Source organism: Limulus polyphemus, unplaced genomic scaffold, assembly GCF_000517525.1.
Source record: "Limulus polyphemus unplaced genomic scaffold, Limulus_polyphemus-2.1.2 Scaffold2489, whole genome shotgun sequence".
Taxonomy (NCBI): Eukaryota; Metazoa; Arthropoda; class Merostomata; order Xiphosura; family Limulidae; genus Limulus; species Limulus polyphemus.
The window spans coordinates 116,178-133,687 of NW_013668099.1; the positions used below are offsets into that span (position 1 = coordinate 116,178).

Consider the following 17,510-nt stretch of genomic DNA (forward strand, 5'->3'; position numbering starts at 1 on the left):
CCCTCGTGTAGCTTTGCGCGAAATTCAAAAACAAACAAACAAACCCACAAAATACTCACACAAATCAAATATAACTTTTAAGATTTTGTTTTCATTAAAGAATGAACCATAGTTGGAATTGCTGCCCTCATCTAGTCTGTATTATAGAGGTGGAAACTTAAAAAATAATAACATAGTAAAGAACGAAGATAAAAGCACACTCAAATACACCCAAAAATACTTATTTGTAGAACACTAAAAATAACATTTTGACCTAAAGGTCTTCAATGGAAGACTATGAACACAATATCAGTGAGTCTATTAGCCTTTGCTTTTGTTTCTGTTTCCATCTTGGTTATACAATTTTATATGTTGGAATATATTTAGACACTACGTTAGTAATACTTGCCTGTTTCCTTTCATGTGTATTTACTGTATAGACAGTACATATAACTTGTATGTTTGTCAAGCTTTATAGATAGAAGATTTACTTCAAAAAGTCATGTAATGAAATGTTTTATGGCTCATATTTACACTATATTCAAAGATCATATTAACACAGAATTCTGTGTCATACATGCAGGTAGGTTTAATTTTGTTTATAAAACCCAGGTGTAACAAGAACTACTGGCTCAAATTAACAAGTCTTTTTTTTTTTAATGTAATGCCATAGAAAAAAATGCAGCATATATCCCAAAACAATAAGAATTTGGTAATAAGGGGTGAATTAGCTGTTTGTTAGACTATGCCCCATTTGAAAATTTAAAAGAGTGTTGTCATCACAATAAAAATGGTGAAAAGTTTCAGCAGATATTTCTTTTGCAACATCTCACCCAACAATTGGTCTAGTTATCAATGCTATTTTCAAGGTTTGAGCAACTCGACTTTCAAGATCTACATATCTACATGTGCCGATGTTTCCATTTATGAACGTTATATTTCAAGATCTGTGCAAGAACTCAGCTAACAGATGTTTCTGTATATCAAAGCTATCTTCAAGTTTTATATAACAAAAAACTTTTTAAAATAAAACTAAGATTAGCTAATTAGACTGGAACTTATTTATTCTGTTTTGAGTATTAAGTAAAGCTATGATAATTAAAAGAATTTTAATACATAATATATTGATGTTATTTTAATTTGATTTGACTTATTTAGGTAACTATAGGACTATAAAATTGACAGTGATTAATTCAAAATACTATATTGTTATAGTTTAAGTTTCCCTTCTTTTAATGTAAAAAAATACTGAAAATTTGGTTTCAGTGTTACACAGATAAGTTTAAGAAGTTTATGTATATCGTATCATCAGCATAATAATTAAACATTAGAGTGACTAGCATGGAGAAGTTAAATAGTGTTGCTACACAATAGTACTGTTTTATCTGAATAACTTTAAAGTTTTATTCTTATTCAAAAAAGTTTCAGTAAGACTTGGCTCTAATCAGCAAAGTTTCTTTGGTTTAAAATGTTTTTTCATTGTCTGTTGAGGTTTTTATTATAAGGTGTCCCAGCACACATTGTTGAAATGTATGTAAGTACTGGAATGACTTGTTTTGTTCTTAGTTTGAGATGCTCTTTGATATGAACCACTAACTGACATACAATGGAGCCAATATAAACTTCTTTACAGTAGGTACATGTGAATTTTTAAACAACATATGACTGCCTTAGCATTGGAATCCAATTTTTCACTTTGAAAAACCTTTTAATGTGTTAGTGAGGTTTAAGAATGTTAGACAGACAAAGTATATTGACAAAACTTGTAGTCCTGTGCATTGGGTGATATGAATTACCACCCATGTATAAATAAATAATAGTTTCATAGAGATAACCATGTTTATCATTTGTAAGTAATGAGGGTTTATTGGGGTTTACATGATGTAGTATAACAACACAGATTCATGATACATAAGGTTTATTTACTTAGATCTCTAACCATCACAGTAGTGGTTTCATGTGTTATTCAAGATTATGGAATCAAATTTTGGAAAATTGGCTAAAGCGACAAGAACAAAATTGCATGTATCATTCATCAGCCATCCCACTTGACAATGTGCCAACTATCAAATATGGATTACAGCTTGAAGCTACTTTGTGTTCAGATGATTTTTTTTTCTTTGTGACCATTGTTTTTGTAAGACATATTTCCTTCAACTAAATATATGAACCTTTCTACTAGAAGAAACTACCGCCAATCCTAGAATGACCATTTACTAATTATTTTATTCACCACACAAGACATAAGAGTCATTGCCTGACATTTGTTCATTCTTAACCCTTAACAAGCTGATAAACATACACATATTAATAGAAAAAAAATGATTCTTGGAAAAAAAATTCTAACATTGCAGTGCTGCTGTTAATTAACCATCTGTTCACTGACTTGGTCAAATTTATGGACTCTGTATCTGTATATGAATTTATTGCATGTGTCTTCATGAAATATTTCAAGGTCTTATTAAACATTACAAGTCTTTTGTACACAAAAAAAATCTGATTGTTTTTATTAAAGCATTTTTACTAGGTTTGTCTGTATGGATTTCTGAAGCTCTAACTGAGTCAGTCTGAGTGAAAGGTGATTTTCATGCCAAGAATAAAAAATTCCTTTTATCCATCTTATAGTTTTTTATATCTCATCAACCTCTAGAATCTCATAAATGAATGTCAAAATTTTTTCATATGTTTTCTTTTACATTTGTGGCTTTACTGCTGTAATACTTACATCAAAGGCAATAAATCGTAGTGGGAGCCAATTAGTTGGTTTCCATAGAACTAACCTAAACACCACATGATTGCTGAGTGCAGTGTTTCACAGTGTTAGAGCTTCTGAAATTTTAGTGGTTTTGTAAGGTTCAGATGAGAAGTTTTTAATTTTTAGATTTTGTTAAAAAATATATACATAAAACAAGGATTTGTAGTACTTGCATACTTGGGTTCCTTTGCATGCGAGTGAAAATTTTAGACATTCTTCTGTAAGCTTTGTTGAGCCTGAAGAATTTTGTTGTCCAAAGAGGAATTCATATAGTTTTCAAATATATGTTTTAGAACATGTAAAATTTATTAGTCACTAGAATATGATATCCCAAAACTACTATAGTCCATCCAGTTGTCTAATTAAAATATACATGTGTTAAAAAAGGTCCTTTAGCATTCAGAGAACCAAAATATGATCTACACATATCAATCTGTTTTGCTGATTAAAGGTTTACATCATGAAAAACTATATGATGACTTGTAAGATTTATGAAGAGGAGAACTTGCTCTTTGTATTGGTTATAAACATGTTCATCAGTCATATAAAGTTGATTTGAAAAATTAGTATATAAGAGGAGGGGGCTTCTCTGGTGGGTTTGATGAATTTATTGATATCTTTGAAAGTCAGTAAGGTATGAGGCTCAAGCTTTAGATTCTTGCTTGTAATTATATATAGTTTGTGTTTATGATTAGTTGGAAACCGTAACAGCTTATTTTTGATGTTAGAAAATTCTGAAGTACAGAAATCACAAATCATATAATGCCATGTGGTGCAGAAATATAAAGATAGGGAAGTTCTTGAACATTTCTTTTTGAAATTATGACTGATTTGATATGTAGCCCCTCACAGAGGTTTTGGAAGCATTGTAACTGGCCAGTATCTTCCATCTTTGCTTGTCAACTGGCTTTTGAAACAGTCTGTGACTAGTATTTATCAGTTAACAGAAAGCTAATGCATGATATAAATAATTTTGTAATAGTATTATAGCTATCATTTTATTTCAAGTGTGCAATAAGTCAGTATTTTAATGTGTTAAAGTAACTGTTTTTTGTGATGGATATATTCTTTTGAACCATTATATTTTGGTTATTATATGACATAGCTATTTCTTAACAGTGTTTACACCAAATGTCACATTAGTATTTCATTTCTATTTGTATTATTGATATTAGCCATCACAGCACCAGTCTTCAACCAGAAATTCTGTATTTGCCTGTATTTTACAATTTATATTTTCGTTAACAAAAAACTGCCATATATTTCAAAATGATAAAAAGTTTAGAACCCAAGTCTATATAATATAAGAGAGCAAACATCATTCATTTTAAAAGTGCCTCAGACTGCATTATTTTGGTCATAGTGGCATGAGCAAAATTGTGAAACTGTTGCAAGTTAATCTAATAACTCTTTCAATTGTAAAATGTTTGCTGGCTATCTTCATGTTCTTTCAAGAGTAGTTTTTGTTTATTCCTGTAACAAAGCTGGGATATTTACTGTTATGTTATATAATTCAAAAATATCTTGCACATTCAACTTATTATAAGCCATGATACTATCACCTGGATCATGATGCCATGAGGGAGCTGCATTTACACAAGAGCCTATCACTGGGAGATTTCATATGCACCTGGAATGTAAGACACAAATCCACTAAGTGTGCTTCCAAGTGTTGTCTTCAGTATGCTGTGATGTTTGTAAATTGACCAGTATTTTGTTTTGTTTCTGGTTCTTTTGGTCAAGGTCTCGGTCACACCTATAATATAGTGGGTTCTTTGAAGTTTCTTGTTAAAGTCTAGAGGAGTAAACAAACCAACTAGGTCACTGCCAGTTGTTCAATTCATGCCACTTATGATACTTAAAATTGATCAAGTAACAAATATGTTTTATTTTTTCTGAAACTTCAAAAAATATAGCAGACATAGCATATCTTTGTTTGAATAATGTTAACAGAGCTTAATCATTTTAATAAGAAGCTTTTCTGCAGGAAATTTCTTGTTGGCTTTGAAATTATTTAACTGTAGAATACAGGCATCATTGTCTTGAATGTTCTCAGTGCACAACATTGACTTTGGTAAAGATCCTGTTTGTATACTACATGTTTTTGCATCCTTGTTTATAGTAAGTAGTTCTGAGTTAGTTATATTTTCACTGTCTCTTCTCTTCAATGTCAAACTCCAAGTCAGATAAAAACTTCTATAGTTTGACCTATCTGCAAGTCCTACCCTACCTATAAATAGTTGCTTTTTTATCCAGGAAAATACTGTTGTATGGTAGAAGTTTCTGAAATTATATCCAAATGTAAGAAAATTTAATATTTTAGTTTCAAATCTAAAAGTTTTATCGTACCTTACTTCTAAAAAGTTTTATTTTTTTCTCTCTTTCTTGATTGAGATATGTGATTTTCCTTTCCACTTTTGCAGCTCTCTGTTAATTGTGTTACAGTAATAATAATGTACTCAACATACTTTTTGCAACATACAAATAAGTGCACATGCTACAAGCAAATAGTTTCAGGCTTGGTAGTTTTAATGGATGAAACTATTGTTTGTGGTATTTTACTCTATTTAGCACAATTGGCCTTAGTCTAAGTCACCTTTTGCTAGTAAACCCTTTAGACAACATCATGGTCTTTTCATAATAATATTGATGAATATCTATAGGTGACTAACACTTATTAATCTGGGAAAATTATAATGGAAATTATGTAAATCACTGTTTAGTATCCAATAAAACTTTCATAAAACTACATTATGACAAAAACATACAATGACTTTAGTTCATTAAAGTGTAATAATTGGGATATTTTCCCTCATAAAAAATCTTTTTGATTAAAACTTGTGCATTAGATGTAACATAGCAAAATTTATTTCATCTAAAATGACCATAGATTTAATGAAAAGCATTATTTGTTTTGATGCTTTATGTATAATATTACTTGTTCTGATAGATATGTTATAGAACTGTAAAAAGTTGATAAACTCAATAAAATATGAAAGTTTGTTGAATCATGTGTTTGAGTTTTCTTTCACATCCTTAAATGTGATTTTTAGCTAATTTGTCATGTGTTGATTGTTAAAGATCTCCAAGACCCTAGCTGAAAGTTAAGAAATTAAGTATTAGGTTGTATTTATTTCTTAGTGGTGGTTCTCTGTCTAAGTAATATCTTATTTTGTAATCTATTTTGCAGTGTGTGTAGAGAAAATGATGAGCTTAAAGCAACAGTTAGAGACCAGGCTATGAAGTTGAAGAAAATCACTCTTGAAAATCAAGGTTAGTCTTAGACAATTGGGCTCATTTTAGTTCATTTTCAAATTTTTCTGAAGAAAGTATAATTGTATATTTTTGGTGTCATACTTTGCATTATGTTATAGATTTTATAGACCATTAATTATTGATAACATTTGAGTAGCTTGTGGCTTTGGCTTTAGCTTTTCTGAATTAATTCCTTTACAGTGGATGGTCTTTTACTGTTATGTTGTATTTTTGTGTAACATTTTTTTAGTTTTCTCTACTTTTTTTTTTTGTATATAAAAGCTTTTGACAGCAGTCAATCACCTCAATTTATAGAGCATTCTAAGACTTGTGAACTTGTTTAATTTAGATGGATTTTTCAGATTAATACCAAATATTTCTTTTACCTTTAAAGTAAATGTCATAAAATTTTGTTTCAATCCTGCTTCTATGTCTGTTTCTTGACCTCTGGCCTCCCCTCCTCTTCCTGTTATTGTTTTAGCTTCTAGTCATCAGATCACCCATCATCACCTTTAAAGATGCCAGTATTGTCAATGACTGCTTCATTAATTCTGGCACAGTGTGGGCATAGTTGTCCCAATTTGCTCATCTATGGCAGCCTTCCACAGCAGATTGTTGGGTCCTCCAGATTTTGGCAAATGGCCTGAATCTTAGTTTCTTCTTCCTCCATTGTCTCTAGTTTCCATTCTTTTCCCTCCTACTCAGGATCCTCTTTATTGCCAGCATCTTTCAGAGACAGTTTTGAATCTCTTGCAGAAGAATGCTATTGAACAGGTGTCTCTTCCATATCCGGGGTTTTATTTGTTTTTTGTCACCAAGAAGACTAGGGATTGGCATCCTGTTATCAATCTCTTGAGCCTCAACTACTTCATCAACCTCCCTTGTTTCAGTGTGGTGTCTTTTTTTCAACCTCTGATGGTTTTTCCTTTCAGATGTTTGAATGATCATGGTCAATATCTCGGATGCTTACCTGCATATTCCTATTCCTTCAGCATCCAGATGCTATCTCTGGTTTGTTCATGAGGATCAGGTATTTCAATTTTGCATTCTCCCATTTCATCATCTTTATACATTTTCTGTCACACAGACAGAGTCTTTGCTTGTCATATTCAAGACTTTGGATTGCAGTTTCACCATTACATAGATGACTGGCTTCTTTTGGCTCCTTCCCACCAGGTTTCTCAATAACATACTAATTTCCTTCTTCAGGAGGTAGCACCTTTTGGATGGCTCGTCAAGTGGGAGAAATCACATCTCACCTCCATACCTTATCCATTTGAGGGTGTTTTTCAACTCTTACCTCAGCAGGCCCTAGCTTTCTCTTCGTTTGCAGGACATGGAGCACTTGGTTTTCAGTGCCAGGACTTCTCCTTCTTCCACTGTGTGCAAGGTTCTATGGAAGCGCTCATCCCTTGGAGTCATGTAGACATGTGTTGTCTTTAATGAATGTTGCACGATCAGTGGAATCTCTTTCGGGATCCCTTGGACTCAATCACCCACCTTTCATGTTGACTTTGCCTGGTGGCTCAACAGAGACAACACCTCAGCTGGTGTTCCTCTGCCTCCTCCTTGTCCAGATTTTCATCCATTTACGGATGCATCCCTGATGGGGTGGGGTGTATTTGGATGCTCAAGAGATAGTCTTGTTTGATTTGTTTTTGAACATTCTATCTCCTTATCTGGGCCCAATCTTGACAAGTTTGGTTTATTGCCTGTCACATCTTGGATACTCTGAATCTTCTCTGAATTTTCATTTTTTTACAGATGCATCTCTGATAGGATGGGGTTGTATTTGGATGCTCAAATAGCCGGTCATCTATATCAATATCTTGGCGCTTTTAGCTGTTTGTTGGGTGTTGGATTATTTCTTCCAGTGATCTGCGGGTGCTTCATCATGATACATTCTGACAATTTGACAGTTGTTGCCTATATCAGTTGTCAAGGATACACCTGGTCTCATTCACTTTTTTTTTAACACACACAATCACCTTTTCTAGGCTCAGTCTTAACAACTTTGGCATATTATTTGTCACATCCTGAGTGATCTGAATCTTGTCACTGATCATTTTTCTAGTCCCAACATAATTCTCTCAAAGAAGTGGTCTCTCTAGCCTCAGATGTTTCAGTGGCTGTGCTCTTAGCTGTGTATCCCCTTTTAAATGCATGTGCCACACATCTCAATACCAAACTTCCTCTGTTCTGGTCACCTGTTCCACATCATTCAGCTCTTGCTGTGGATGCATTCAGTCAGGACTGGTCTGATCTTCATCTGTATGCCTCCCCATCTGTCCATCTTTTTCCCCATGTAGTAACACTTACTAAACCCATTCTATGTTGGGTCCATCTAGTTGCTCTGTTCTGGCTGATCCAACTGTGGTTTCCACTTTTGAGCATACTACAATCATCTCCTCGACCTCACCTTTCACTTGCTCTTTTCCAATTCCTCTACTGCCAACCTCATTAATCCTTTGCTCATCCCCAATATCCAAACTATCCATGGGTTTTGTCAACTCCCTTTGTAATGTTCTCTAAACTCTCTTCATATGTAGCCTTCGTTATTTATTGTTCTCTTCATTCTTCCTCTTTACTTGTTTACCAGCATAAATGGCATATTTTCCACCATTGGTCTTTGTATCATGGCTTTTCCCCTTCCTAACCTACCATTTTCCACATTTCCAATTTTTTTCACTTGGCTCTTTGACAATGAATTTTCCACTTCTACCATTGAGGGCTATAAGGCAGTGCTATCCAACACATTTTTCCTTTTCACATTTTTGGCATGTCTTTTCCTTGCCTTCTTAACCCTCCCCATCCAGTTGTCCTCCCAGATTGGAATTTCAGTGTTGTGTTTCATTTCCTTAGTCTTCCTCCTTTTGAACATTTAGCTCCTTGTTCTTTTATACCATCTTTCCCTTAAGATCTTATTTTCTACTCCTTTGTGCTTGCAGATGTCTGAAGTCAAATGTATATGCTATTGATGTTTCCCAAATCTTTTACCACCATTCCTATGTTTCCTTTATCCCGAATGTGCTTTTTTCCCAAAATGGTCTGTAGTGCATGAGGGAAACAGCATGTACACACCAATTTCTCTTCATAGTTATGTTTTGAACTTATTGTTTGAAACCATCATGACTGTTTGTGTGTAATCATTTTCAATTTTAGGTTTGAAACGAGAATGTGATGAAATGTTAGCAATGCTCGATGTCAGAGAAAGAAATTATTATAAACGTTCTCTGTCCATATCTTCTGATGACAGTTTCTCTGAGGCATCATCATTTCAAGTAGGACACTGTTTTCCTGAATCATTAATTTCAATGTTCATATTACAAATAACTTTCTAGAGGGAGTTTCATATTAGTAAACTCAGCAAATCTGGTTTGAATAAGTCACATGCAAAGAAATGAGTTGGTAATTTTATGATATAGGACTGTAACACTTGGAAGACATATCTTATTATGAAACAGCTACTGTAGATCCCAGTGAGTGTTTTTGAAGGAGTTTTACTAATTTCAATAATTAGTTTCTTAGATGTTCCAATGTCTGAACAAGGTAATGAAAGATTCTGTCATTATCTTTATTTCAAACCAACACACAGTGGCATATTTTTAATTACACTTATGCTAATTCTAATACTTTAAAATAATTTTTGGTGCTCAGTGTCTTTCTTCAGACCAAACAACAAGTTAAAAAAGTACTGATAAAATCTAAACCATGCTTAATATTAGTAACTATCCCTGGAAAGTATAAAAGAACAAATTAGGTTCTGTGAGTTCAAGAAATGCTGAAGTAGTGAACCATAATTTGGTATATCCTTTTATTTCTGATGCAGTTAGCCGTGAAATTTTTGAAACCATTAGAGAAAGCAACATTAATTAATTGATAAACCTGGTAATTGATTGAAAGACTTGTTAGTAGAATCAGCACTAGAACCTTAATCTTATCCCAGGTGCAATAAGAATAGTAAAGCCTGTACTGTAGGTTTAAGACTTTTGTACACTGTAAAACATTTGGTGTACCAACTTCAGTGTACAATCTTTATTCATATTGTCCCCTATGTGAGAGAATTTTTTTTCATAAAAAGGAACCAATTCCTGAATTTCTATTAAGGACAAAGATTATTTACAGAGTGAAAATGCCACTGATAGAAATCAGAGGCTATCTTTATTAACAGTTACTAGCTCTAGTCGAACCTCGATTATCCGGACTTTTTCTCTCTGGTCCCAGTTTTTTCATGAATATTAATAAACCATGATTGTGAGAACTCCTAACACTAAAAAGCATAATAATTCTTACAGAAAATTGTTTTATCTTCTGTTTAATTTTGTATTGAAAATGTGAGCGGAGAGTGTGCAGCACGTGTGTGCATTCAGCTATATTCTGATTGGCTTAATAGTATTTGTTGCTATGGGAAATGTTGTGTTATTACATAGTTCTATCAGCATGAGTGTGTAAACACAGACGTAAGCACCAAAATATAAAACAACCATGTCTGTGAAGGAAAAGTGATCAGTTCTCTCAATTAAAGATGAGCAGTCAATTATCTTACATTGAGAAAAAGGGACAGATTTAGCTCTTGAATATGGCATCAGCAATTAACTTGTCTGTGATAAACAAAACATATACAAAATCATGAAATTCACTAATAACTTGGAGACAAGAGAAGAACTGCAATGAATGTCCTTGAAGGTTGCAAATGATAAAGAACTGGATAAGGCTTTGTATGCTTGGTTTATTCAGCAAAGATCGATTGGTACACCAATTTAGGCCCTCTTCTTCAAGAGAAAGCAAAACATCTCTTCAGTCAGTTGAATACTGCACTGTCGGTTGATTGTGAAACCTTTAAAGTATCGACAGGATGGTTAGAAAATTTTAAACATTGACACAACATAAGGAACTTCAGTAATCGAGGTGAAAGTCTTTTGGTGGCTGAAGAAATTGTTGAACCCTTTTTACAGAGGCTGCACAACATGATTGAGGAAAAGATTTGACCCTGAACAAATCTACAATGCAGACTGGACTTTTATGGAAATGCTTGCCACAAAAAAAACCCTCATTTCATGCCATGAGAAACCTGTGCCTGGATTCAAAAAAATCAAAGGATAGCTTAACTGTGCTTGGATGTACAAATGCCACTGGAATTCACAACTAAAACCCGTTCTAATAGAAAAATTCACAAAGCTGAAATGTTTCTAAAATGTAATTATAAATGCCCTACCTGTAATCTACAAGTCTTGAAGAAATGCATGGATTTACTCTGACATTTTTGTCGAGTATGTTAGGAAAAAATGTGTGCCAGCAGTAAAACACCACCAGTATTCTCAAAACATCTGCTCCCCAAAAGCTCTCTTGCTTATTGACAATTGTTCTGCCCATCCTGATGAGCTCAAAAGCCACAATGGTTCTGTTACCTATATGTTTCTTCCTCCCATCACAACCTCCATAATTCATTTGATGGATTGAGGAGTCCTTCAAGCAATGAAGAACTGATACAAGAGAAAACTCCCACAGAAAATAATTTTTGCTCACGACTTTGATCAAGCAAAGAGTATTCAAGAAATTATAAACTACACACCGTAAAAGACTTGCTTTACGTGCTGTCCGATGCTTGGGAAAAGGGAAGGCCCGATTCAGTATTCAACACATTCAAGAATCTGCAAGTCCTCCTGATAACAGCCAGCCAACTTACAACAAGAACCAGGAAATGATTCAATTGAAGCCATGAGAGAAATGTTAGATCAAGTAGGGAACAATGAAGGACTTGCTATTTCTGATGTAGTAGACTGTCTCAATGCTGAAAATGAGCTTCCGACTATGTCAGATGAACAAATCTTAGCTACTGTTGTTTTAAATTCTGAGGAATATATTGAAAATAGTGATGAGGAAGATTAGGGCCAATCTGGTGAGAAGCCACTATGAAGCACAGAAACAATAATTTTTTCAAAAAGTGCTTGTCTTGGATGGAAAAGGCAGAACGATGTTGAACATCTTAAAATCATGCAGCTTACATGAAGCATGAACTTTGCTATGCAACCAAAGTGCATTCACTGAAGCAAACCAAAATGTTTCAACATTTCAGACTTCTGTAGCCAACTTTTTGTATGTAAATATCCAAGTACAATTGCACAATTAAAGTTTGTTTCTTATAATTTATTCAGTTGTCATTTATTTGTCATTAACATTCATTTTTTTTATTATCCGGACTATTTTTGTGAGTCCCAACAAATCCGAATAATCAAGGTTCGACTGTATCTCTGAATGTATACCAGAAACCATGACCAATAATCAGTATTAGCAGATCTTAAATGTTGGATCAATGGAACTAGTTCCTTAATTGGATTTTAAGTGAAACCAAGTTCTAATAAATATTACAAACATGGTAAAACCAAAAAACATCTTTAATACGAATGTTTTGGAATTTCATTAAATTCTATCATCAGTGTTAATATCTTCAGTTCTTATTCACAAAAATTCCACTTGAGGAAATAGTTATTCCCTACTGAAAATGCTATGTTCTCTAACTTTAACCAACAAAAATTCAAACAGCTTCTTAAATTGGGCCTCAAAAACAATCACTTCATTTTTAATGGTCATCTTTATGACCAGATAAACGGAGGGGCAATTGATCACCTCTAGGTCTGACCCTTGCAAGTACTTTTCTCTGTTATTACAAAGGTAAATGCCTAGATAATTACCACCTTTATTACAAACCAGTATTATATAGAAGGTACGTTGATTATACTTTTCTACTCTTTCACAACACTGATCACGCCAAATAGTTTTTAGAATACCTAAACTCACAACATCCATGTATAAACCTTACATGTGATATGGAAGAAAATATATCTTGGTTTTCATAGACATTCAGATAAACAAAATAAAAAATCTCTTTGCCACATGATTTTATTGTAAGAAAACATTTACTGGTTTATACACTCGTTTCGACAGTTTCATATTAGACTCCTTCAAACATAACCTTGTTCTGAGTCCTTTGAACAGAGTGTGTGATATCTGTTTTAACTATTTCTGTCTTCATTCAGAAATTTCAAAAATCCTTAACATATTACAATGTAATGGTTATCCCCTTAATTTCTTACACTCCCATGAAAATCTTTAACAAATAAAATTGGAACTATCGAAATGTCACACACTGTCTCAAAATATCCACTAATTTTTATCATTTCTTTCATTGGTAAACAAAATTTGAAACTAAAATATCAAATTCAAAACACATAACCCACAAATTAAGCTTAGTATTTATGTCAACATTTAGAGTTAAAAATATGTCTAAAACCAAAGACACGACCCATTCCTATGTGCTCGTTGGTCGTATATAAATACACTTGTGGTAGCTGTAAAGCTATCTATGTTAGTAAAATTACACATCACATATGTGCACAAGTGCACATGGGAATTTCTGCAAGAAGCGAATGTAAGCTAAGTGTTCCACCCAAATCTTGTATCCATAACACAGTGAGATTAACAAACACTCCATACTTCTAGAAAACTTTAAAATTCTCGACTCTGGAACCACAGATTACAAACTCTTTGTTAAAGAAAGCCTCCCAACACTAAATAATAACATCAATCCCTCCCTGTTGTCATTAATGTGATCAATTCCATATTCTCAGTGTTTTTATTTGATATTTATTATTATTTTACAGATACAGTTTCTCTTAACAATGTTATTTATTAAACATGTATGCTGCACGTGTTTTATGGTATATTCCATCATATTGTTACTGTTTAAATCGTTTCTTTCTAAAGTTCCGATTGAATATGAAAACTCTCTCAATGCTAATGTTGTTTTTGTAGTCCTAATATTATGAACTAATTTTTTTTAGATATGATGAAGTAATTTAAGGAAATTCTGAGATTTCCGTATTAAAGATATTTTTTAGTATCACTGTGTGTTTTTATATTTATTATAAAACTTCATTTTCTACCTGATGAATCAGTTGAAACTAAATTATGTGTGAGATTTATACTGTTATGTAATGAGTATGCATAGATATATCTTTTATGCTGTAATCTGAATGTAACTATACTTTGATCTCTAACAGGATTTATATAGTTGTATTTATTGTTACTGTCCTGCACTGAATGTCTCAGATAATATATTCAGTTTATTACGTTGTTCAAACTGATTTTCTATTAGTAGTCGTTTGTCTCTTTGTCAGTGCCTGCAATAGGTCTAAGACTTAAGTGTCACTAAATAAAGTCCCTTTGTTACTTGGTTTATGGACTTATGATGCTAAGACGTGGGGTTAGATTCCCCACACTGGACAGAGTGCAAATATCTTATTGTGAGCTTTGTACTAAAACAACAATAACAACACCAAATAAAACATAATATAGTTAGAGTGAAGAAAACATTATAGTCTTTAATGTGTGTTTAAGACTATTAGTTTAAATGATTTTATATGAATTTAATAGTTTTTTTTCAGAGGCTATGCACACACATACAAATAAATCACAGTAACAGAATTTTTGAAAATTTCTTTTATCAAATCAGTATTTTAAATACCCTATTCTTCTTCTTCTAGAATTTACATGCTATGTTTGGAAGCAGCAATAATTTTATTTATTTATGTTTTTCAGCTTGGAGTCCTGGGAGCTTGTGTGTGTAGAGGGTCAAAGCAAGAACCCTGTGGCTGTGCCAAAGCAGCATGCCTTAAGCAACATACCATAGCTGAACTACTACTAGAGGTAAAAGAATATATATATTTGTAGGATTATTCCAGTGTAATTATTTACCAGAATTGATATTTTATATGTCTTTATACACAAAATAATAACACATAACTTACAATGACATCAATACATGCCTGGTTAAATTTAGAAACCTTCGACATGAGATTCCTCAGACAACCTTTACAGATTTCCTGTATCATGCACAGAGTAAACAAGTCGGTTAAAGAGAAATTGTGCAGAAAATTAGCGTTCATGAACTGTTAATAAAAACTATGAGAAAAAGGAAAATACAGTGATTTGCTCATGTGATGTGAAAACTAGGCACCCTTGCAAATACTATCCTGGATGGAGCCATGGAAGGGAAGTTAAAAAAGATGAAGTTCAAAAATAAACTGGATGACTAACATAAAGGAATGAACTAAGACCTTAGTGGCAGAAGGTTTGACAAAGGCAAAAACTGGGAAACCTGGAGAGTTATAACAGGTGAATCAAAGGTGTTCTATCAATCAGAACAGTCATGGGTTTGACTTGACTTGAAATGTAATGTTTACTGGAGTTTTAATATTTTAGGTGTTCCCGAGTTCAAACTGTGCTATAAAATTAGTTTTCCATCTCTTCATTTTTGATGTATGTGAAAATGTTTGTGTTCTGTTTTGTAAGCTGTTTATATGTGATAAGATCAGTAGTATTCATCCCATACTGTGAAAAGATTTTTATGATTTTCAAGCTTCTGTGCTGCTGTAACTGTAAATTTTGTAAATCTGTAATTTATTGTCTTTTTCTTCAATTCAGTTTCTTGAGCCTGTGAAGTTTGTATATAATGAGCACTGCTAACAAATTGGCAATGTATCTGTGGATGGAAACATTACATGCTTTTTTTTTATGGTTAAAATGGCCTTAAACACAGAAAAACAAAAAATAGGAGATAATTTTCATCATATAAAAAGTTTTTCAATAATTAACTGCAAAATTCAAAATATTCACAATCTGAATATTAAAACAACTCCATCATCTCACTAGAGCTTGAGTTTTCACTTTTCAGTTAAGTTTCTGGATTTTGCAAGGGTGTCCAAACTTTATTTCTACTTTGTAACAAAAGAAAGAACATTATTATAATAAATAAGCTTGCCCCTGAAGAAGTAAGGTCCACCTTTTGAAAGTGCTCAGATTATAGAGTTTTTATTCATTTCTTACATTGAACAAATTGTGAAATATTTATTTAAGGCTGCTAAGCCTAATTTTGCAGCCTCACTTTTCATACTATTTTTTCTACATATGATTATTATACTTACTTATTTTTATAATAATAAAGTCTGTGGAATGGTTTTAGAAAAATGTTTTTCTTTTTGCACTAGTTAGTGTAGTATAATTTAACTTGTGTGGTTAGTTAAATTACTCATCTTATCATAAACTACAGGTAGCGTTTTGTTTCTCCAAAAATAGTGAGAAAATGACATTTATTACCGGCACATTTTACTTCTATCTTTTGAAAATATTGAGTTTAAACTTGTTTAAAAATAGGAAACAGTGATAACGCTTTTCAACACATTATAAAAGATTTTTTGTTGTTAGGTGGAAGGGTTACAGAGTAGATTAGAAGAAGCTCAACAGGTAATTGATGTTTATCGTGAAGCTTTTGAAGAACAGCTGAAAAAGAACCAAAGTATGACTAGAAAACTTAATGAACTTAAACCTGAAAGTGGTAAGAATTACATAAGATATAGGTATATGTTTAATAACTGATTTTTCTCTTTCTTTCTTTTACCAACTTAACTGAGAATATAGCAACTTCAATCTTTTATTTTTCTCAATTTTAGTTATGTTAGAAATGATAAAAAAAATTTCTAAATCTATTAGACAAATATTTAGCCATCAGGTAAGTAATTTTTTTCTTACTATAATGGATGTATTGTGTATGTAACCAAAACTCCTATGCCATCTATTGAATGGCTGGCACCACAAACAAAAATCCATAAAAAAATTTCATGCTTTAGTTATTCAAGACTCAAACAATTAGAAAATTAACTGTGTTATGTGCAACAAACAGTTCTTTATAACAGAACACATTTTTAAGTAAAAGTACTCTCCTCACAACAAAAACACAGCTTTCACTAGGACTGTACATGAGGGTTGGATTATATCTTTATTGATGTAATATTTAAATCTTGTACTGAGAAACTCTAGTTCTTAAAAAAAACTTTTTTTTTCAATAAAGGGTAGCACTTTTAATATATAAAATCATTACAGTTTATATCAGTAAAATTTATGAAAAGTTTAAGCTCTGTACATTGAATCATTTTGATGCAATAAGTTGCATATGACTAAAGAGCATAATCTGAACATTTCCCTGTGTGGTACTTGCCAGAAAAAAATCCTCTTTTTTAGAAAATGTTCACTTTTTCTAAATTTTTTTCAATGAGGTATGAATACTACTATTAGTAATTACTAACACAAACAGCTACCAGTCGGGCGGCATTTCTGCTAGTGAAGGATAGTGGCATAAAAGATTCTCAAGTTGCTGCTTACTTGGCTACAATGTTCTAAAGTGTTCCAAGTGTGAGATCTATTGTTGCAACTTACTGCTGCTTACTTGGCTACAATGTTCTAAAGTGTTCCAAGTGTGAGATCTATTGTTGCAACTTACTGCTGCTTACTTGGCTACAATGTTCTAATGTGTTCCAAGTGTGAGATCTATTGTTGCAACTTACTGCTGCTTACTTGACTACAATGTTCTAAAGTGTTCCAAGTGTGAGATCTATTGTTGCAACTTACTGCTGCTTACTTGGCTAAAATGTTCTAAAGTGTTCCAAGTGTGAGATCTATTGTTGCA

At 32.7% G+C, this 17,510-nt stretch overlaps 1 protein-coding gene across 5 annotated transcripts in view; it reads left to right on the top strand.

The window, feature by feature from the left end:
• LOC106467101 (coiled-coil domain-containing protein 125-like) overlaps positions 1-17,510 on the top strand; it is a 118,271-nt gene that overhangs the window by 66,486 nt on the left and 34,275 nt on the right. For all 5 annotated transcript variants that reach the window (XM_013927421.2, XM_022395221.1, XM_022395224.1 and 2 more), the window contains exons 5-8: positions 5,925-6,007; positions 9,152-9,270; positions 14,588-14,695; positions 16,253-16,382. In XM_013927421.2, the coding sequence (XP_013782875.1) occupies positions 5,925-6,007; positions 9,152-9,270; positions 14,588-14,695; positions 16,253-16,382 (440 nt within the window). The remainder of the gene's footprint in view (positions 1-5,924; positions 6,008-9,151; positions 9,271-14,587; positions 14,696-16,252; positions 16,383-17,510) is intronic.